This window comes from Ailuropoda melanoleuca, chromosome 3, assembly GCF_002007445.2.
Source record: "Ailuropoda melanoleuca isolate Jingjing chromosome 3, ASM200744v2, whole genome shotgun sequence".
NCBI lineage: Eukaryota > Metazoa > Chordata > Mammalia > Carnivora > Ursidae > Ailuropoda > Ailuropoda melanoleuca.
Window position 1 is genome coordinate 114,251,604 of NC_048220.1, and position 18,122 is coordinate 114,269,725.

The window sequence follows — 18,122 nt, forward strand, 5'->3', positions numbered from 1 at the left end:
TTGTCAGTGGCATACAAGAATGGAGAGATGGGGGCGGGGAGGGAAGGGGAGGGAGACAGCTACGGAGAGGTTACTGCAATAGCCCAAGAATAAAGTCAAGGCCTGCAGGGGTGGGATGGCATTTACCTATTTTGGGTCAGTTCTGTCTAGAATTTTTTCTGAGGGGGTTGTAGTGTTTTTTTTCTCCATGGGGGTTTTGCTTTAAGTCTGAGAATTTAGGAAGGTGCATGTAGGAAATATATGACTTATAATTGTGTAATGATAGGATATTTCATGTTGAACACTAGCTTCTTGTATAAAATTATCTTTTGAGTGAGAATAGGGGCTCACTCAATAGGAGAATAGGAGAATAAGACAGTATCTTCCTCATTCCCTTCTTCCCCAGAGTGCACAGCTGGTGCTGGGTGCACAGCAGAGAGTTAAATGCTTGTGGAACAGTGACAGTGTACCTGGTGAGGAGAGGTGAACACCAGGGTCTGTCACATCTCAATGAGATGTTCAGATGACAAAGGTTGCCATATGTCCAAGCCTGTGCTCTGTGGAAAGTGAGCACTGATAGACACATCCACCCACAGGGGTAACTTTATCCAATCAGTCTTGGGATGGAGGGGAGCTAACTCTTGATCAGGGGAAGCTGGAAGGACAGTATTCTTTGTGTGGGCAGGTCAGTATATATGTGATATATCACAGATAAAGGGTAACTAGGATTCTTGCTTATCACAAAGATGGAAATCAACATTTGCCAAACAACTTAGCAGGAATTTCTTCAACAGACCTGCCATACCCAGAGGCTGTATTACAACAAGGCCCAATGCTTAGGTTCCTCCCCCCGTGACTTCACAAAGAAGATGGGAAAAACCGTACCACCCATTTGGTGGAAACGAAGGGCAGTGTACTATGTTTATGTGCGGAGAAGGGACCAATGTGGGATGCAACATGAACCATTAATAGAGCATTCTCCTTTTGAAAGTTTTTAATTTTAATTCCAATATAGTTAGCATACAGTGTAATGTTAGTTTCAGGTGTGCAATACAGTGATTCAACAATTCTATACATAGTAAAACATTTTTAACGGATTCTTTCTCATTTCCTTGCAGAAAGTAGCAATAAGTCACATTGTCTGCTGCGTGAAGGCTTTGAAATATCCTGGCTGGGATAACCCAAACATGACTAAAAAGCCACCCTTTCTATAACCCCTCATATTAATTAGGGAGCAGATGAACATGTCAGAGGCTTCTAAAACAGGAGGAGGGTTATAACGAGTTTGTGGCCTGGCACAATGGGCAAGCGGATGCCATTTGCAAAAATCAGCACTAACCCTCCCTTTGAGTCACCTCCAAGGATTTGCACCTCATTTTGAAATTTGCTCTGTAATTATGTCATAAAATCCAAATTACGGTTTCAAGACACCGAAATTGCCAATGAAACAGCAATGGCGTAAGTTCCGTTAGGTGCATGGTCTTCCCTTCCTCTGTTGTGTCATGTGGACTCCAGCATATACTTCAAATGATGAGAATATCCTTTCTCTGGAATTTAATTAAAGGCACCTATGACTGATGAGGATTTGTTTTAGGTCATGTGAGGAATTCAGAAGAAGCATAATAAGTGGGCCTTCTCTTAAAGCTCAACGTAATTAATTCATGCAGCCCACACAGCTCATTGAGTTCCGCACATGGTACTAACATATACGCTCAAATCCCGTGAAGTCCATCTATTGTGGGGCAATGGACAAAGTTCCATGGGAGCACAGAGGCAGAACAAGTCGTTGGTGCTAGACGATTTAGAGAAGCTTCCCCAAAGAGCTGATGTCTGAGTTTAGTCTTGGGGATGAAGAGGAGATTGTCAGAGGACAACAGGGCAATGTGCAAAGGCATTTTAAGGAGAAAAGATAGCTCCCTTGAAGGCAGACTTTTGGAGCATAAGATGATATGGTTGAAGGGACAAGTTGAACTATCAATGCAATGACTAGGTACAGAAATATCTCAAGACAATAATGACAATATAATACCTGATTTGTAAAAGGAGGTAGGTTCCTATAGTCAATAAACTAATTGTTGGTCCACAATGTTATTTAATCTTTTTTTCCCTTCTCATTAATTTGGCTTTACTTAACTTCTAAGAATAAGCAAATGAGAGAAATAAAGAAGCAGCCTTGCAGTGAAGCTGAAAAAGACATCCTTTAAAAATATATTTTGTTTGCTTATTTGTGCAATTTCCATCAGTCATTCATCTGGGTACCAAATCTCAAATACAGCAAAGAAAGGATGGTAGCTTGAATTATAGTAAAGCATGGACAAGATCACTGATGACAGAAAAAGCCTGAAATTCTTACTTGTCCCTGGGCCTGGATTAACTCTTTGCAGACTCTGGGATGCTCTGCCAAGGATAGCTGGTGTGGCTGGAACAGAGAGAGAAGACGACCATTAGTCATCCCTGTAAAAATGGTCTGATGTGACCCCATTACAATTTCACTTTCAAGTGACAAAATGTGACCTGGTCCAACCTCACATTGATTCTCTCCCTTGTTTTCCTTCTTTCTTTTTAAAATTAAAATCACACCTACCCTCCAAAAAGAACTCATAAATATCAGAGCACATGGAAACCCAGTGTTAGTCACCTCTGGTCTCATGGCTAGACATGGCCAGGAACAATGGAAAAAATGCCTTCCTAGAACATTCGAGTCCAAGCTTGAATCTCACTTGTGAAAATGGAGAGGGACATAAATTCTTTTTTTCAAAACTGTATTAAAAACAGTTTGGTCAAACAAGTTTATTCTTGGAAATAAACACGTGAGCAATCCTGGGAATGCGGAAGGGATGAGGGACATTGAAAAGTTAGACAGGACAGATACCAAACTTTGTGACGTGAGATGGGCAACGAGTCATTGAGTCTAAAAGTGGTTATAATTCTATGGATACTACTATTATATTGCATTTAAAACAAGAAGAATGGAAAAGGATCAGTGCAGTTGTCAAAGAGCTGTTGAACCGGGTTGTTTTGCTACAACACTGTGCAACTGTTATCTGGGCTTGGTGGAGAGGGGGTTTTTCTAGGGTTTTATATCTCCTTAGAGCTTAGAGCGGCAACGTGGTCCAGGCTCACAATGAACTCTGAGCATTACCTGAAAGCAGGGATACTGCTGATGCTTTTTGGTCCTCGGTAGAAACCCACAGAAACAATGCTAAGACATCGTTCTCCGATTATGAAAAAAGGGCGAGGAACAAAACGAAGATGCACGGAGTAAGGAGCTGATTCACTTCTGTCCCCTGACTTTCAGAGTCAGGCGGGTCCTGCCCACTGGCCCAGATCTACTTTTCAATGTTCTTTTTCACAAGCCCCTCCCGCCCAGCTATCAGTAGGAAGCAGCTCTCAGGGCTGGTGTTGATGATAATAGAACCCAACAGATGAAGGTAAGAGCCTCTATCAAACACTACAGAATTCTAACCTTTGTAAGCTTTCAGTCTGGGCATATTAGTGAGAGCATTTTTCCATGTGAAGTTAGGCTTTGGGGGTTTTGGTGAGTTCATATTTTAAATTCTGTATGAATATGAGTTCTGAAAGTATTTCTTTTTATTCTCTCTCTAAATCTTAATATTAGCTCATTTGCTGCCAAATGCAATAAAGAATTATGACAAAAACCAAACAGAATACACATTTGCCTAGAGTAGATAATGTATTACACATTGATTTTAACGTGCCCAGAAGGAAAATTGCATTTTATGGAAATCTCCTCAAGGCTACTCGACTAGATGCCTTGATAGCCTACATCTTTATAATTATCATCATCTAGAACATGCCCCCCTCCAATTCCTTGTACAAACCAGAGAACGCTTTGTTTTATGACCTTTTGCCTAAAGTTGGGCACTAAAACATTATTCTCCGTTGAGGTTGGGCAAGTTTACTTAATTTCTAACTGTAAATGACCTGTTTCACAGACAACTGTATACACCTTGAGAAACGTTTGATAGCGCAAAGGAAGAGTAAAATTAAGTCAATCATGGGATGCCATATAATCATACGTGTTATTTTGGTCAAATTATCCAGCAAGTGTGTCTCAATTTTCAGCTTAAAACTGGGAACACTTAATGGACACCATTTTCCAGGCACAGATCAGCAGCAAGGCTGACAAATTTCTCCAGAATGATGACTGAGATGGAATGTGGGGGTCAATTATGAGGCCCCAAGAGAGTGTGCAGAGCCAAACCTCAGGCCCGGAAATGTCTGGGGAGCCCTGGCCACCCCTGACTCTTCACACACCACGATTTTGCTTTCCTTGCAGATAGACATCTGGTGCTTTCCTCTTTATGGTATCAGCATTTGGTAACATTTTCATAAGGCAAAAAGTCCTCCTCAGCTAACACTTTCCACAATATGCGATGAGTCAAGACATAAAAGGAACAAATGGCGTCCTCAAGGAAACACCACAGACTTGCGCCAGCCCCACAACGGTGCTGTTTACGAAAGTAAAACGCGATAAATAAAAGTGCCTAAGCAAACAGAGGTGTCATGCTAAGTTGCCAATTTTAATTAGCATCTAAGCTGTCCTTAATGTCTGTAAATGCGGAGCAGGGAGGGAAAAACAAACACAAGGTGACAATAAGAAGGGGACCCCTTAAGACTGGTGCTGAACTTGGGATGAACAGGCAATGGAGAGAAAGGGAAAGGCAGCTGGGGCCTGGGGAACCGCTGCAAAAAGGCCAAGACGAGACACAGCCTGGGCAGGTAAAGAGCTCTGTGTGTTGGGAGTGGGGAGAGCATTGCTGAGCTGGGGTGTGTTGAGCTGGGGGAGAAATCAGGGGCACCTTGGGGATGGTCTTTCCAAAGGACTTAATTTTGATCCTGCAAACACTGGAGAACTCCTGCTTTCCAGAACCCTGAGGTAGAGCTCCTCTCGGCGGACCTGCCCAAGAACAAGGCCTGAGACTAGAGCTAACTGCAATCTAACCTTTCCTACTTATGTCCAAGCTGGTACCCAATGATGGGACGTATCCCATCTATGGCACGTATCTGAACCTGGTTCCTCCATCTATAAAGTGGGGACAGTGACAGTATCTATACATTCAACGTTTAAATCAGTTAGTACACGTAATATACCAAATATAAAATATAAGTGCTCAGTAAATGTTAGCCTTTTTTTTTTTTTTTTTTTTTTTTTTGAGGAAGCTCAATGTGCGGTTGAGATCATGACCTGAGTCGAAATCAGGAGTTGGATGCTTAACCGACTGAGCCACCCGGGAGCCCCAGTGTTAAAAAGTCTTATCATAGTTATTATTATTGCCAATTATTATTGCTAGCCACTACCCTGAAAGCAAGGGCACATCTTTTCCCAGAGAACTTGACAGTGTTTTTACACTCGACTGGGTGAGCCTAAGGCTTTGTACCTGTGAAGAGAGGATGATGCCCTATGCCTGGTGAGACCCTCACTATTTACATGTACTGAGCGGGCTGTACGTAGGCAGTGGGACCCTGGGGAAGTGATTTCAGTGGCGTAGGGGATGGAAATCTACTTGTGTCAAAGATTCAGCCTGGGACTAAACGCAGTCAATTCCAGTTCTTGTAAATGAGTGAATACTCGGTCAGGAAGGGGCTAGACTGAGAGGATCAGCGTTCTGGGGAGCACTGCAATTTCCCAGTTGTGCAGCAATGGCAGTTAGAACCAGCCCCAAAGACACCATGCAACACAAGTAAGTAAACTGAGGTGCTGATTACGGCAACCATTTTCCACGTGACGAGACCTAAGGTAAAGGGCCTCACAGGGCGGCTGCCATAAATTAAGCCTTGGTTCATGTTGGCTATTGTTATCACTACTAGCTTATGATAATGGTGATGGAAGTGCCACTAAATCTCTCAAGACTTCCTCTGTGAACACAGTTTTGCAATACATACATCTATCAAATCATTATGTCGTGGACCTTAAACTTTCACAATGTTTTATGTCAATTTTATCTCAGAACTGGAAAAAAGAACTTCTGAGAGCTTTCGCTTTTTCCTTCAGGCAGGTTAGTTGTTCTTCACCCAACAGCCCTGGATATTGCTTTTTTTTTAAAACAGTTTTTTTTTTTAAGATTTTACTTATTTATTGGACACAGAGAGTAAAGCAGGGAGGGGCAGGCAGAGGGAGGGGAGAGGGAGAAGCAGGATCCTGCTGAACAGAGAGCCTGATGTGGGGCTTGATCCCAGGACCCTGGGATCATGACCTGAGCTAAAGACAGGTGCTTAACCGACTGAGTCACCCAGGTGCCCCTAAATATTGCTTTTACACCCTGTGCGGTCACTGCTCTGTTGCCTGTGCCCTGTGATGCACAGTGAGTTTCCTGAGGTGGGTATTTCATCTTTGTAACCTCTGCGAGGAGCACACGACATGACACCTGGTAGAATCATGATGTTTGCTAAATAAATGAAGTAAATGAAGATGAATTTACAAATGCTTTAAACTTTGGGGCTAAAAGGGAATCAAATAAAAATAATTTATTCTCAGCAAATTTTGTCTCTCCCTGGAAATCTCAAGTTTGCTTGACTACTTTCCCTGTCTTTCTGATGTCTATTTATCCTTGACTACACAGCAGAAATGTTCTCTCCTTGGGTTTCGATGTCTATAACTCTTTCCAGACCCACCTGTTGTTTTTTCTGTCCTTTTCCATCAAACTATGATCAATATCGCTACAGAGTGTTCAGTTTAAAGTCCTTACCTCCCTCCAACCTGCCCCTGCAGTGAGGTTCAAGGTCAAGCTCAGAGTTTGGTCACATGGATGCCCCAGGCCAAACTGTCCTGAGGCCTGTGAAGGGGCTGGCTGATGGCCAAGTTAAAAAATGTGCGTTGTTCATATCTCACGTTTATTGTGTGTTTAGAACGCACCAGGCACTACGCTAAGCACACTGTCTGGACTTTCCCATTGTACCTCCACGACCCTCTGAAGTAAGTGCTATGAGTTACATTTTATGGATGAAGGGTCGGAGGTTCAGACCAACTAACTCACTTGTCTTAGGCTACACAGCAGTTACACGGTAGAAGCCAAAACAGAACTGATACCAGATTCTGACTCCGGCCCACTCTCCTGCTCCCCACACTCGCCTGACCATCAAGAGACACTGTGGCATTTGTTAAACGTGTGGTTTCCACGGTCCTGTCTCGGATCTGCAGCACCTGAATCTCTAGGGAACTGGGCAATCAGTAAATTCCATTCCATTCCATTCATTCCCCAGCCAGGTGAGTCTCACGACAAGACACACTTGAGAAACTCTTCCCTATACACCACTTAGTTGCTCTGCTCAGTCGCTGTGTCCTTCGGGGCTCCCCTGCTAGGACTCTGCGCTGTGTGCCTACAGCCAGCGCTTATGAGGCGCCCTCGCTAGAGCGCAGGCAGATTTGTTGGAACACCGCAGACATCCTGCAAAGTTCTATTGATGGGGCCAGGCTGCAGAAATCCCCCTCAGGGGTCAATTCGGGAGAAGACAGGTAAGACTTGCGACAGGCTGGCAGCCAGGTTTCTTTTGCTCTATCATCCAGTGATATTACACAGCAGGTCCCAGGGCTGCGATCGCCTTCTTGGTCACGACTACCCTTTGGCACACCAAATCCCGGGCCTGATGGCAGTGATAATTCAAAGCTGGAATTTCCTTCCCTTTGTGGCTCACTGCATTAACTGAATCCCCATTCGCAGTTTCTCCCGAACCGAAGTATATTATCTCGTACACATTATGACTCTTGGCAGCTCTAAAGAAGGCTGTGAAATCTGAACAGGAAATCTTTGGACCTTTGGAACAGACAATAGTACCTCCCCAGAGCTCCATGAGGGAGTGCGTTTCTTCTACACTGGAACAGTAAATCACAGAGCACATTACGGTAGATAAACAAGCAAACAAAAAGAACCATGAAACAATGCAGGTTGTTTCAAACACCTTCTAATGCTAAAAAAGCTGCTTTACAGACAACATATAGCAATTTGGAAGAGAACCCAGAATCAGGAAAAGCCCCACATGGCTGAAGTAAATCTGCAGCGGTCATATTTTGCTGTAAATGTATTTGGAGAGTGGCTGGACCTCAAGGTAAGAATCAACGGTGCAGGGAGTGATCTTAAAGAACTCCTTTTCTCAGAGGCCAGCCCTTGGCTTAGTGGGTCCAATGGGGAAGTTTCCTAATAATAACTTCAAGCTTCACATACTCCTTTCCTGTCTGGCAGTGGTCTCCTTGGTGAGGGTTTTTTTTTTTTTTAAACATCCTCCTGACACAAGCTTATGCACGTACTGAGGACATCTGCTTGTAATTAAAGGCAGATACTCGGGCCTGGCACTTCCCACGTAGCCCTCTGGGTGATAAAGCCAGTTAAAGGTGCGGTGATTGAAGAACACGTTGGAGGTAGGTTTTTGCTGTTGTTGCTGTTTCTAAGAACTAAAAGGAGCAATTAATATGAATGCCGGCCCTCGGCTGGCTTGCATCTTCCTTTCGGCAAAGCTTCCCGGCAATTTCTCTGGCTTTCCCTTCCAACTGCTACAAGAACAGTTAAACACCCTGCCCGCCTAGCCTCTCCTAAAGCTGCTTTTCATTACGGAGACAGCAGGGGTGTCAACACCAGGCGATGGGCCATCAGCCAGCCCCCCATGCCACGTGATAGCCAGGGCCCAGAGCAATTGCGGCCAACGCTCAGAAGAGCAACGAGGATCACAGGCTGGCACTAGGCCAAGATCAATACTAGGTAGGCCAGTCGGGGACACGGGGCTGAGAACGGACGGATAGACAAAGAGAGTATTAAAAGGTCAGACTGAGGCACAGGGAGAAGGGCAGAAGTGTCTCTTCCCTTATAATGTGGTTTTAGATGTTTTTAATACCTGTGAATCCACTCATTAAAGCAGCAGAGTCAGAATGATTTAATAAAGTCCGGAGCTCGGGTGGTGACTCAGACGGCGTGCTAGAGCTGGCACCTCTTCTCGAGTTTCTATTCAGTGGCATCACATCATCAACTTGAAATCAGCCATAGTGGGAATATTTACACAATAAGAGTTGGCAAATGTTACACATCACAGCTCTCTGCCATCTAACACTATGGGAATTCCATCCACCTTCCGAGATCCGTTTGAGTGTATTCTCTTCCATGTTTATTTTCTCCCAGTTGGAATCCATCTCTCCATCCTTTGTGTTTTTACAACACTTCAACAACAACAACAGCCACGCTTGGACCATGGCAGTTTCCTGCCTACCATCTCAGTTATCTGACTTGCGCAGTGAATGATAAACTCCTTGCACTTTGAAGGCACTCGTTCTCCTTCGGATTCGCCATCGCATTAGCCGGGTTCCTTAAATACAGGGAATGCCCCATACGTATTCATGAAGTTACGAGTATCTCAGCAGGAACTCTTCCAACAAGGAAAGCTGGGAGGCGTCATGACTTTACTTATATGTTATTACTTGGAATTTATCAGACATCTTGCGGCCCCCGGAGTCTGAATTTTCAGAAAAGAAGATTCTCAAACATGTTACAAGATCCTATGACAAATGTCTTCCTGGGACCGTGAATACTCAAACTTGAGGCAAAGTCTGCAATATTTTAACCCATTTTCATGGTACCTAGCTCCTTAACAGTATTCAGTGAGGGGAAGAAAAGAATGAAAATAAGACTGTTTAATTTTCTCACCTCCTTTCTGTCACCTGGATGGTGCATTTGCCTGGTTTTGCTTACAGCAGGAAGCCAGTCTTTTGAAATCACGGTGTATGGTACTTGTTTCCCATTTATAAGGCTGAGACTGGCAGTAGTGACTCTAAGTCCTGGTTTTCATTGTTTTGGCAAATTTACCGATCTTCTTATTTAGATCGGTTACTGTTTCAGAAGCATTGCATGTTAAAGGTGTCCTAAGAAAGCACATACATTGCCAGAGGTTTTAAGGTGTCTTTTCCCCTCTCTGAGCAAAGGCATCTCTCATAAACAGGTTGGTCTGGGTCCTGCCACTCTGTCTCTTGTTTCTAAGCTTGACTCGTCAATTTCCACGTGACATTTCCTGAACAAAATCCTATTCCCTTGGGAAGTAGGTATTTGTGAGCTAGAGAAAGTGATCTGCAGTCAGAATTGCAGTGTGTGAGCCCTTACTGATGTGCCATTTGCTGTCCTAGACACTGGGGATCCTAGACACACGGTGAAGAGAACAGAGGGAATTCTGCCTCTCTGGGCCCATGTTCTAGTGTGGCCAGGGGAAGACAGTAAACAGATAACCAAAGAGATAATGCCAGGGAGCAGGGCTGGGTAGCAAGATGTGGGGAGAGTGGCTATCAAAGACTTGAAAAGCAGTGTGGGATATGGATTCTGAGATGGAATGAGGGGTAGCAAGGAGGCCAGTGTGGCCATAGAAGGGGGGAGGGAGAAGAAGGATTTGAGGTTGCAGAGATGCCAGGAGTCAGATCTGGCACAGTTTTGCCCACCAGGGTAAGGACACAAGTGCTCACCATGTCAGTTTCCATGATAGGAACCCCAGTGAGCTGGACCTGCTACTGCTGTCAGACCGGTCCCATTATGGTGTTTCCTTCCCGCTTGAATCCCTTACTGTAATGTCTGGAATTGGGAAGTGCTGGCATTAGGTTCTGAGACTATTTGGTGGGTGGTTTTAGTTCACTAATTACCTTTATCGTACCGCATTTGATCTGGGTTATAGACACAAACCAGAGGGCTTTTTTTTATTGTTGTTCAAGATATATTTATTGAGCAGCTATTATGCACAAGGCACTATGCTGGGCATTGGGATATGGTGGTGAACAGACTAACGTGGGCCCAAGGTTCATTTCTCTCAGTTGCCCTAAATGGGTCCTTAGCCCCAGATCAGTGCATCTGTTTGCCATCTGGAACATTCTTGATTCTAGGTCTTTGCTCACCTTATAACATTCTTCTTCTTTCCTCAGAATGGGGAGAAGATCAGAGGTAATTCCCATTTTTAGAGTGCTAATAATTCAGGAAATGAAATAATGTACATCTACTGCTTGACAGAATGTCTGGCACATAGTAAATATGTAAGTATTAGTAATTATGTACTACTGAGTATTTGTCATTATGATTGCTTCTCAGTTAATGACATTTATTATTTTTGCTACTTATCTGATAGTTATGTATGTCCTATACTGTATCCTGCACTATTTAGTTTGCATGTGTTTATATTCTTGCCCCCTCAACTAAATTATAAGTCCCTTGAAAGTAGAAACCACATTTTATCCTTTCTAATCCTGCACACAGTAGGCCCTCAAGAAATATCTGTAGTATGATGCCTATCTGGCCTTTTATTCTAACAACCCCTCCTTTTGATGTGTGCCTATCTGGCCTTTTATTCTAACAACCCCTTCTTTTGATGTGTGCCTATCAGATTATAGGTATGTTAGTTAACAAAAAGTCTTACTGGAACGTCACGTACATTTTATAGATATATTTGTCCCATTTGTATATAGTAAAAAACAAAAACAACCCAGAAAACTTTGACATAGCTGCATTCAGATACTTGATTGAAAATGTTTAGATTCATTTTCTGAAGGCCAGTGTTGGAAAGAAATTGTTGGAACTCTGCTCTGTGGCTAACATGGAACCAGTTCCAAGAATTATTTTGCAGTGGAAAATGGAAGCTCTACCAAAAAGTGAATGGAGATGGATAAGGTGACAGTCCACCATAGACACGTACCTTGGCAGCAAGGTACCTGATGCTTATTTTTTTACACTTTGTCCTTTTCCTTGTGCCTTCTGTTGTTCTTGGCTCCAGTGAGAAGCGAGCTTTATGGGCGCTGAAGCTTACCTCTAAGTCTAACTTTATTTTTTTTATTTTTTATTTTTTTTAAAATGTTAATTTTTAATTGAAATGTAGCTGACATGGAATATTAGCTTCGAGTGTACAGCACAGTGATTCAACAGTTATGTTAAGTCTAACTTTAGTTAGAGTTTCCAAAATGGACCATTTAAATAGAGTCAAAACAGTCAATCAAGTCACATAACATCAATTTAAAGTGGAAAATATACTGGGTGTGAAAAAAATTTTTTATGACACTTTTCTGGAAGGAATATGTTTAAACTGAAAAGTAGCTCCATTTCTTTGTAGCTACAGGGCAGGCAAAGTCTCGCAGTCTAGAATATAAGATTTATTTCTTTGCTTGAATTATGTTTAATGTGATGATGATATGACATAAGGAAAAAAAAAGTCAAAAGCCTTATTGATAATCCACGTGGGCCCCCTGCTCTGGCCACAGACGCCTTGCACAGTGTGTCTTTGTGTCAGCCCGAAGGGGCACCCTGCCCATAGGCTTTCTGGCGGGACAGGGACACTGTATGGCTTTAAGTGTTCCCTGATCGAATGTGGGAAAAGCAGCAGCTAGCCAAATTCTGAACAGAGTTTTTATTGTGCTGTGGCCAGGAGGTGAGGGGGAGGGAGAAGGACACAACTTCTGCCCTGCTCTACTTTCTGGTGGATATAAGTTAAAGGGACTGAGAGGGACACCTTTGGGTTGAGGGGGCAAAGGAAGATCGGGGACTTTATAGAGTTCAAGTTTAGGATCTGCAGCAAATGCAAAAAGCATACATATATTTATATTATTTAGGTTACATTTACATGTAATTTACATTTATATTTAGCAAACGTCCTACCAGCAGCTGGTGCACTTAAGAGCAATCAAAGTAACATATATGAGCATTGAGGTCCCAAATGAGTCTTATTTTACCGCCCCCTGTCCTAAATTACAAACTCTGAATTGCCTAGTTTCTTTTCAATGGAAGGAATATGTAGGGAAAAGCGATCTATAGAAGCCAGAAGTGGGGGGGGGGGCACCAATGTAATTTCAAATGAAGACCCCAAGGGGAGGTTTCTCTTTTCTAAAGAATAGCATCAAAAAATAAAAAACTCCTCTGGAAATGATACTCTATTTTTGGGTTCCCAGGAGTTGTCCTCCCAGAATCTTCTTTCCTATTCCTGGATCTTTTAAGCCCTGCCTGAATGATTCTACTTCTGAGTTTTTTCTCCTCTGAATCTACTTCAGCTGTATTTCTGACCCTTCCCCTCCACTAAACCTGCTCTCATCATATTCAAAGGTCTCTTCTCAGTCCTCAGATTACTCAATTTTTCAGATGCATTTGACTTAGTAGGACCATTGCCTTTTAAAGATATGCTATTTGCCTAGCTTTCATGATGCCAAATTTGTTTGTTTTCCCTTTTATTTCACTGGCAGCTCTTTCTTGGTCGCCTTTGTTGGCTTCTCTTCCTCTGTTTGACCCCCTAAATATTATGGTGTTGGAGACTCTGCTCCCCCAGCCTTTTTGTTCCCCCTGTAAGAGAAATCTCATCAAGTCTCATGTTCTTAAACATCATCTATATGCTGATGGTTCCACGACGGTTTCTATCTTCAGCCTTAGCCTCTCCACTGAACTCCAGACTCCACTCAGACTCTCCGGCATCTCCACTAGATATTCAATAAGTATCTCGATCAAAAACACAGAACTCTTGAGTAATCCCTGACAAAACCTGTTCCTTCTCAACCCTTCACTATCTCTGCAAATGATTTTCCATCTACCCTGTACGTAAGCCAAAAACCTGCAAATCATTTTTGTTTTTTCACTTTCCCTAACTCCTACGGCCTGAGTCAACCCAACAGTAAGTTATGTCAGTTCCATCTCAGCTCAGCTCTCTCCATTTCCTTCACTATTTTTATAGTCCCAACTCCCAACCTCTCTTGCTTGGACTATCAGCTTCCCACCCAGTCTTCCCACCTCCTCGTCGTCACCCTTCAATTAACCACTAAAATATTTCACAGGGTGATCTTCTAAAGCCGTAAGTCAGATCATGCTACTTCACTGTCTAAAATTCTTCAGTGGTTTGGTGTGTACACAGACGAAAGTCCAAACTCCTTATCATGGTCGCCAAGATCCCTTACGTGGTAAACATGGCTGGCTGCCTACCCAGACTGCCTTCTCCCCTCCTCTTTCCCAACAGAGTCTTAATTTTTTTCATGTAGCCTTCCTCTCCAAGCAGCTCACGTGCCTCAAGGGAAGCTGACCCCATCTCTACTCCATAGGCAGGTATAAGATGGAGGCTCACTCCCACCCTCTTCTGAAGTTCAAGAAAGAGGATGTGGCCCAAAGGGAATCTTACTAAGTGGATTATAGAAAACTGAAGGGGAAAAAAGTTACAGGATGGCATAATCTCCTTGCTTTGTTTCACCCCAAGCCCAAAGATGAAGCCGATACACCTAAGACAGCAAAAATAAGTAAACTCTTGGAAAATAAATTTGGAGTCACTGGATTTAGTCAATCCAAAGCCTGCCCCATCTCTGGTTTTCTAATTATATGAATGAGTTTTCTTATTCCTTAAGTCAGTTTGAATTATGCTTCCTGTCACTTGCTCCTGATCCTGACTGATACATTCCAAGAGTGGCCCCTGCTTTCCTTTTTCACTTCTTGTACCAATGTCTTCTTGTCATTATGCCTCAAGCCTGAAACTTGCCCAGCTTATTCAGTCCCAGCTCTTGCTGTTCCCTGCACCTAAATGATCTGTGTGTGACTAGCTGTGGTCTCAGCTCAAATGGTATCCTCCTGGGGATGCTTTCTCCAACCAAATAAACTGAAAGAGGCATTCCCAGTCACTCGTGGGACACCACCGTTTTATTTTCTTCATAGCCTTTATTTATTTTTGTGTTGAGTTATTTTATTCATTTATTTGTATTCTTGATTGTTCTCCTATCTTCTCCCCACAAGACTATAAGGCCTGAAAAAGCGAGAATATATTTTCCTGGCACAAAGTAAGCATTCTATAAATATTTGTTGAATGGATAAATACATGGATGAAGCCCTTGGCCCTGTAATAATGGGGACTTTATCTACTTCCTGCTTGTTACCATATCTACAACAGATTTAAAAGCTGTAGGCTATGTGTTCTAGAGATGCACCTGTAGATATCTTCCTGGAAACCCTATGACAATTTCTTAAAATTAGCAACAAATAAGTGATTGCTAATTTTCCTAGCTGGGCATAAAGGGCTGTTAAGCCAGCAGGAGCTTTGAATGCAAATAGTTGGCAATCTAAAGAGTAGCTGCTATCTTTTCCCTATCTGCAGCAATGGAATCATGACTGTTTTCTTGGAACATTAGGCTTAAAACTTTGGACTTGTCTACAATTCCTCCTTTTCCTACTAGTTGTCAGAACACACAATTGGTTCTTTCTTTACTTTATGGATTTCCTAGACTCTTCCCTTCCTCTCTTTCCCACTTAACACTTCCCTTCACCCATGCCTTACTCCAAAGCCTTGTGTTATCTCCACCTGGCTCAGGGATTCCAGTCCATTCTTTGAACTTTTGTTGGATTAATCTTCCTAAAATACCATTTGCATTCTGCCATGCCCCTGCTTATGGACTCAACCAGTACCCTCTGGCTTGCTAGATGAAGTCCAAATTCTTCAGTCCAGCGTTTAAAGCATTTCTTCAGAAGGCACTGCTTTACTCCTCCAACTTCTTCCTCACAACTTGCTAATACAAACACAGGCCTCAGACAAGATAGCACCCTTACGATCATCAGCCTGTGTCCTCTTTTCTATCTTCTTAATTTTGTTCTCTTTATCTTCTTCTGCTGAATGCTGCCATCCTTCCCTCCCTAAGCAAAATCTCCAATTCCCTGCAGAACACCCCTCCTTCCTAAAACCTCTCATGATTGGCTTCATTCTGACTATTGTTGACATTTCACCCCTGCTCTTGAACTGACCACTGAAGTTCTCCATCAGTAATTTTTCTTGAAAAGATCACTGAGGAGGAACATGGAATGCAAACTATTTGTATACAGTTACTATCTTTAGGATGATCTCTCCAAACAGGAAAATGTGACCCCAGCGTATGCAATAAACGAGTAGCATAACAGTGTTAGAGGACACAGACTTCCAGAAAAGTTCCTAAAGTCACATTGGAATGTGGCCTATTTGGAATACTTAGAATCTACCCAAGGCTTCTAGGAAATAATTTACATTGTTTTCCCTCCTTAGACACTTTCTTACAGTAGATTGGCACAAATCTGTATGTTTTAGAAATATTAAAATTATAGCCATGTCATTTTCTTTAATTAAAACCCACTAAGTCTATGATAATTTTTTTTTTCAAATTTCTACTTCTAGAGTGTAGTTTTAGCAGGTAACCTCCTGTTTCTTCAGCTTAACCACAATATATTTATTATTCATGACCAGTGGCATGTATAATGGCTGATATGTCCATATTTCTGAAAATGTCTTCTCTAAACCCACTTCTTGATAATCACAAATACTGAGATGACAAACTGATAATACATAATCATGTCAGCCAAGTCGTTGCCTAAATGCCTAGCTCTTTGCTAGGTTCTATGGGCTAAGGAAAAGTAGTTGAAGATATGATGTCTGGGCTTAGTACAGTCTAGATAGGGAGCAGAACTAACAGAGCAGATAATAACAGAGGGTAATGTTCAGAACTCATTGATGCACAAGGAGTTTGAGAAGTAGGAGAGCAGCATAATCAGGAGCAACTTGATAACTTTTAATGTAAGTGATGGAACTGCAATTGATTTTGAAGGCTTGTAGAATGGAGGACACAGACAGACAGGCAGGTGAGGGAAATAACATGCCTCAGGGCAATGATAAATGGGCAAGACTGGCTTGTAGGTGCATTGCTAGGAACAGGTATGGCCATGATGGGAGGGGGTGTGTCTGGGAGGAGATGGAGGAAAAGCTGGATATTCAGTATGGAGTCAGATAGCCTCAAAACACAGACCTGAAGAATCGCAGTGAGAGCCACTGAGGTTCTTGAGCTAGTGCGGTAGACAAAAGGGCTATTTAAGGAAGCAGCTCTTCAGCTACATGCCTGAGGGACTGAGGAATCTAAGGGGCTCTTGCAATGGTCCCGGAATGACCTCTGGGAGTACTAAGATCATATCCATTATTCTCTATTGTTCCTACTTGACAAAATCTACATGACTTAATTTCTATGTAAAAGTTTCCTTTTCCACATCTCCTGCCAAGTCTCCTAAAAGCCATCCCCCTTGCTTCCTTCCTTCAGTGGATGATGACTCCCTCTTCAGTACCACTTTCATCCTCATGACCATGAAGTGCTAAAACACATAAATAATCATGAATTTGTGTCTGCTGAAACATCAAGCCCAGAAGTGTCCAAAAATTAACAAAAATGTTAATTTCTTGTTGAGAAATAAAAGTAAGATGTTATAAATTTCTACTGAATGTTCCCCACCTTCCTGCAAAGTGTGCTATGTCAAATTCCCCTTTCCTCTTGAGTTGGGGCTCCTTCAATGCCATGTTGGGAAGGTTCTAGAAAAGGTCAGACACTTCTGCATAATGGATTCCCCTCATTCTGATATTAAGGACTCAGTCTGTTCATTTGAAGGTTAGGGCTGCTCTGACAGAAGAGGGAGTAGAAGGCCCAAGTCTCCCCTCAAGGTAGCATTTATTTGCTTCCTCTCTGAAGCAGCTTGTGGGAAAAGCTTAAAAATTGAAAAATGAAACAAAATAGCTGATGCAAGCTATAATATTTCAGGGGTTATCTGTACAAATACCTGAAAATTTGTGAGATATTTATGACAGCAGAATAAAGCACTGTTTCTACTTATTCATTAAATCAATAAATAATAACTGATAATTTACGAAACCTGCTATGTGACTGGGATGACTGAGAGCATTAAGGACACAAGTCTGACATATCCTTGCCCTCAAGAAGGTTACATTCTATGGCTACCCCATCTCAATCTGGTTAAAAATGCTCAAGCCAATAACTGCCTTGTGACTTCTCGAAAGTAACCTAATATCTTTAATGAGCAGAGAAATGAGATTATGATGATGAAAAAACTAGGGAATGAATAACCAACATCTTAGTAAATCTCCTTTACTTAGAGAACTCAGTACTCAACCAACACAGCCATATGTTGGATATAAAAACGGTTTCCAGAGAATACGCAATGTATTAACCTCACTAAACATCAGAAGTGACAGCACCATGTACTGAATGCGTATTTCTAAAAAGGTTCAAGTTTACACGATGGGTTATTTCTGCCTCCTCTACTCATTTCTCAGTGAACAGCTGGGCATCAGTGTATGTGCACAAATTATCCTTATTTTCTCTTTAGCAATTTTTGCTGTGGGGTTTAAAAATCTTAAGG

The 18,122-nt window shown here is 42.4% G+C and overlaps 1 protein-coding gene across 6 annotated transcripts in view; it reads right to left on the reverse strand.

Moving 5' to 3' along the window:
- The window catches only part of GHR (growth hormone receptor), a 271,175-nt gene that overhangs the window by 77,442 nt on the left and 175,611 nt on the right, over nucleotides 1-18,122 (reverse strand). For 5 of the 6 annotated variants that reach the window (XM_019802257.2, XM_034655621.1, XM_011228065.3 and 2 more), the window contains 1 exon segment: nucleotides 2,333-2,398. The exons of the other annotated variant lie outside the window; for it this stretch is intronic. In XM_019802257.2, coding sequence (XP_019657816.2) covers nucleotides 2,333-2,398 — 66 coding nt within the window. 6 annotated transcript variants of the gene reach the window in all.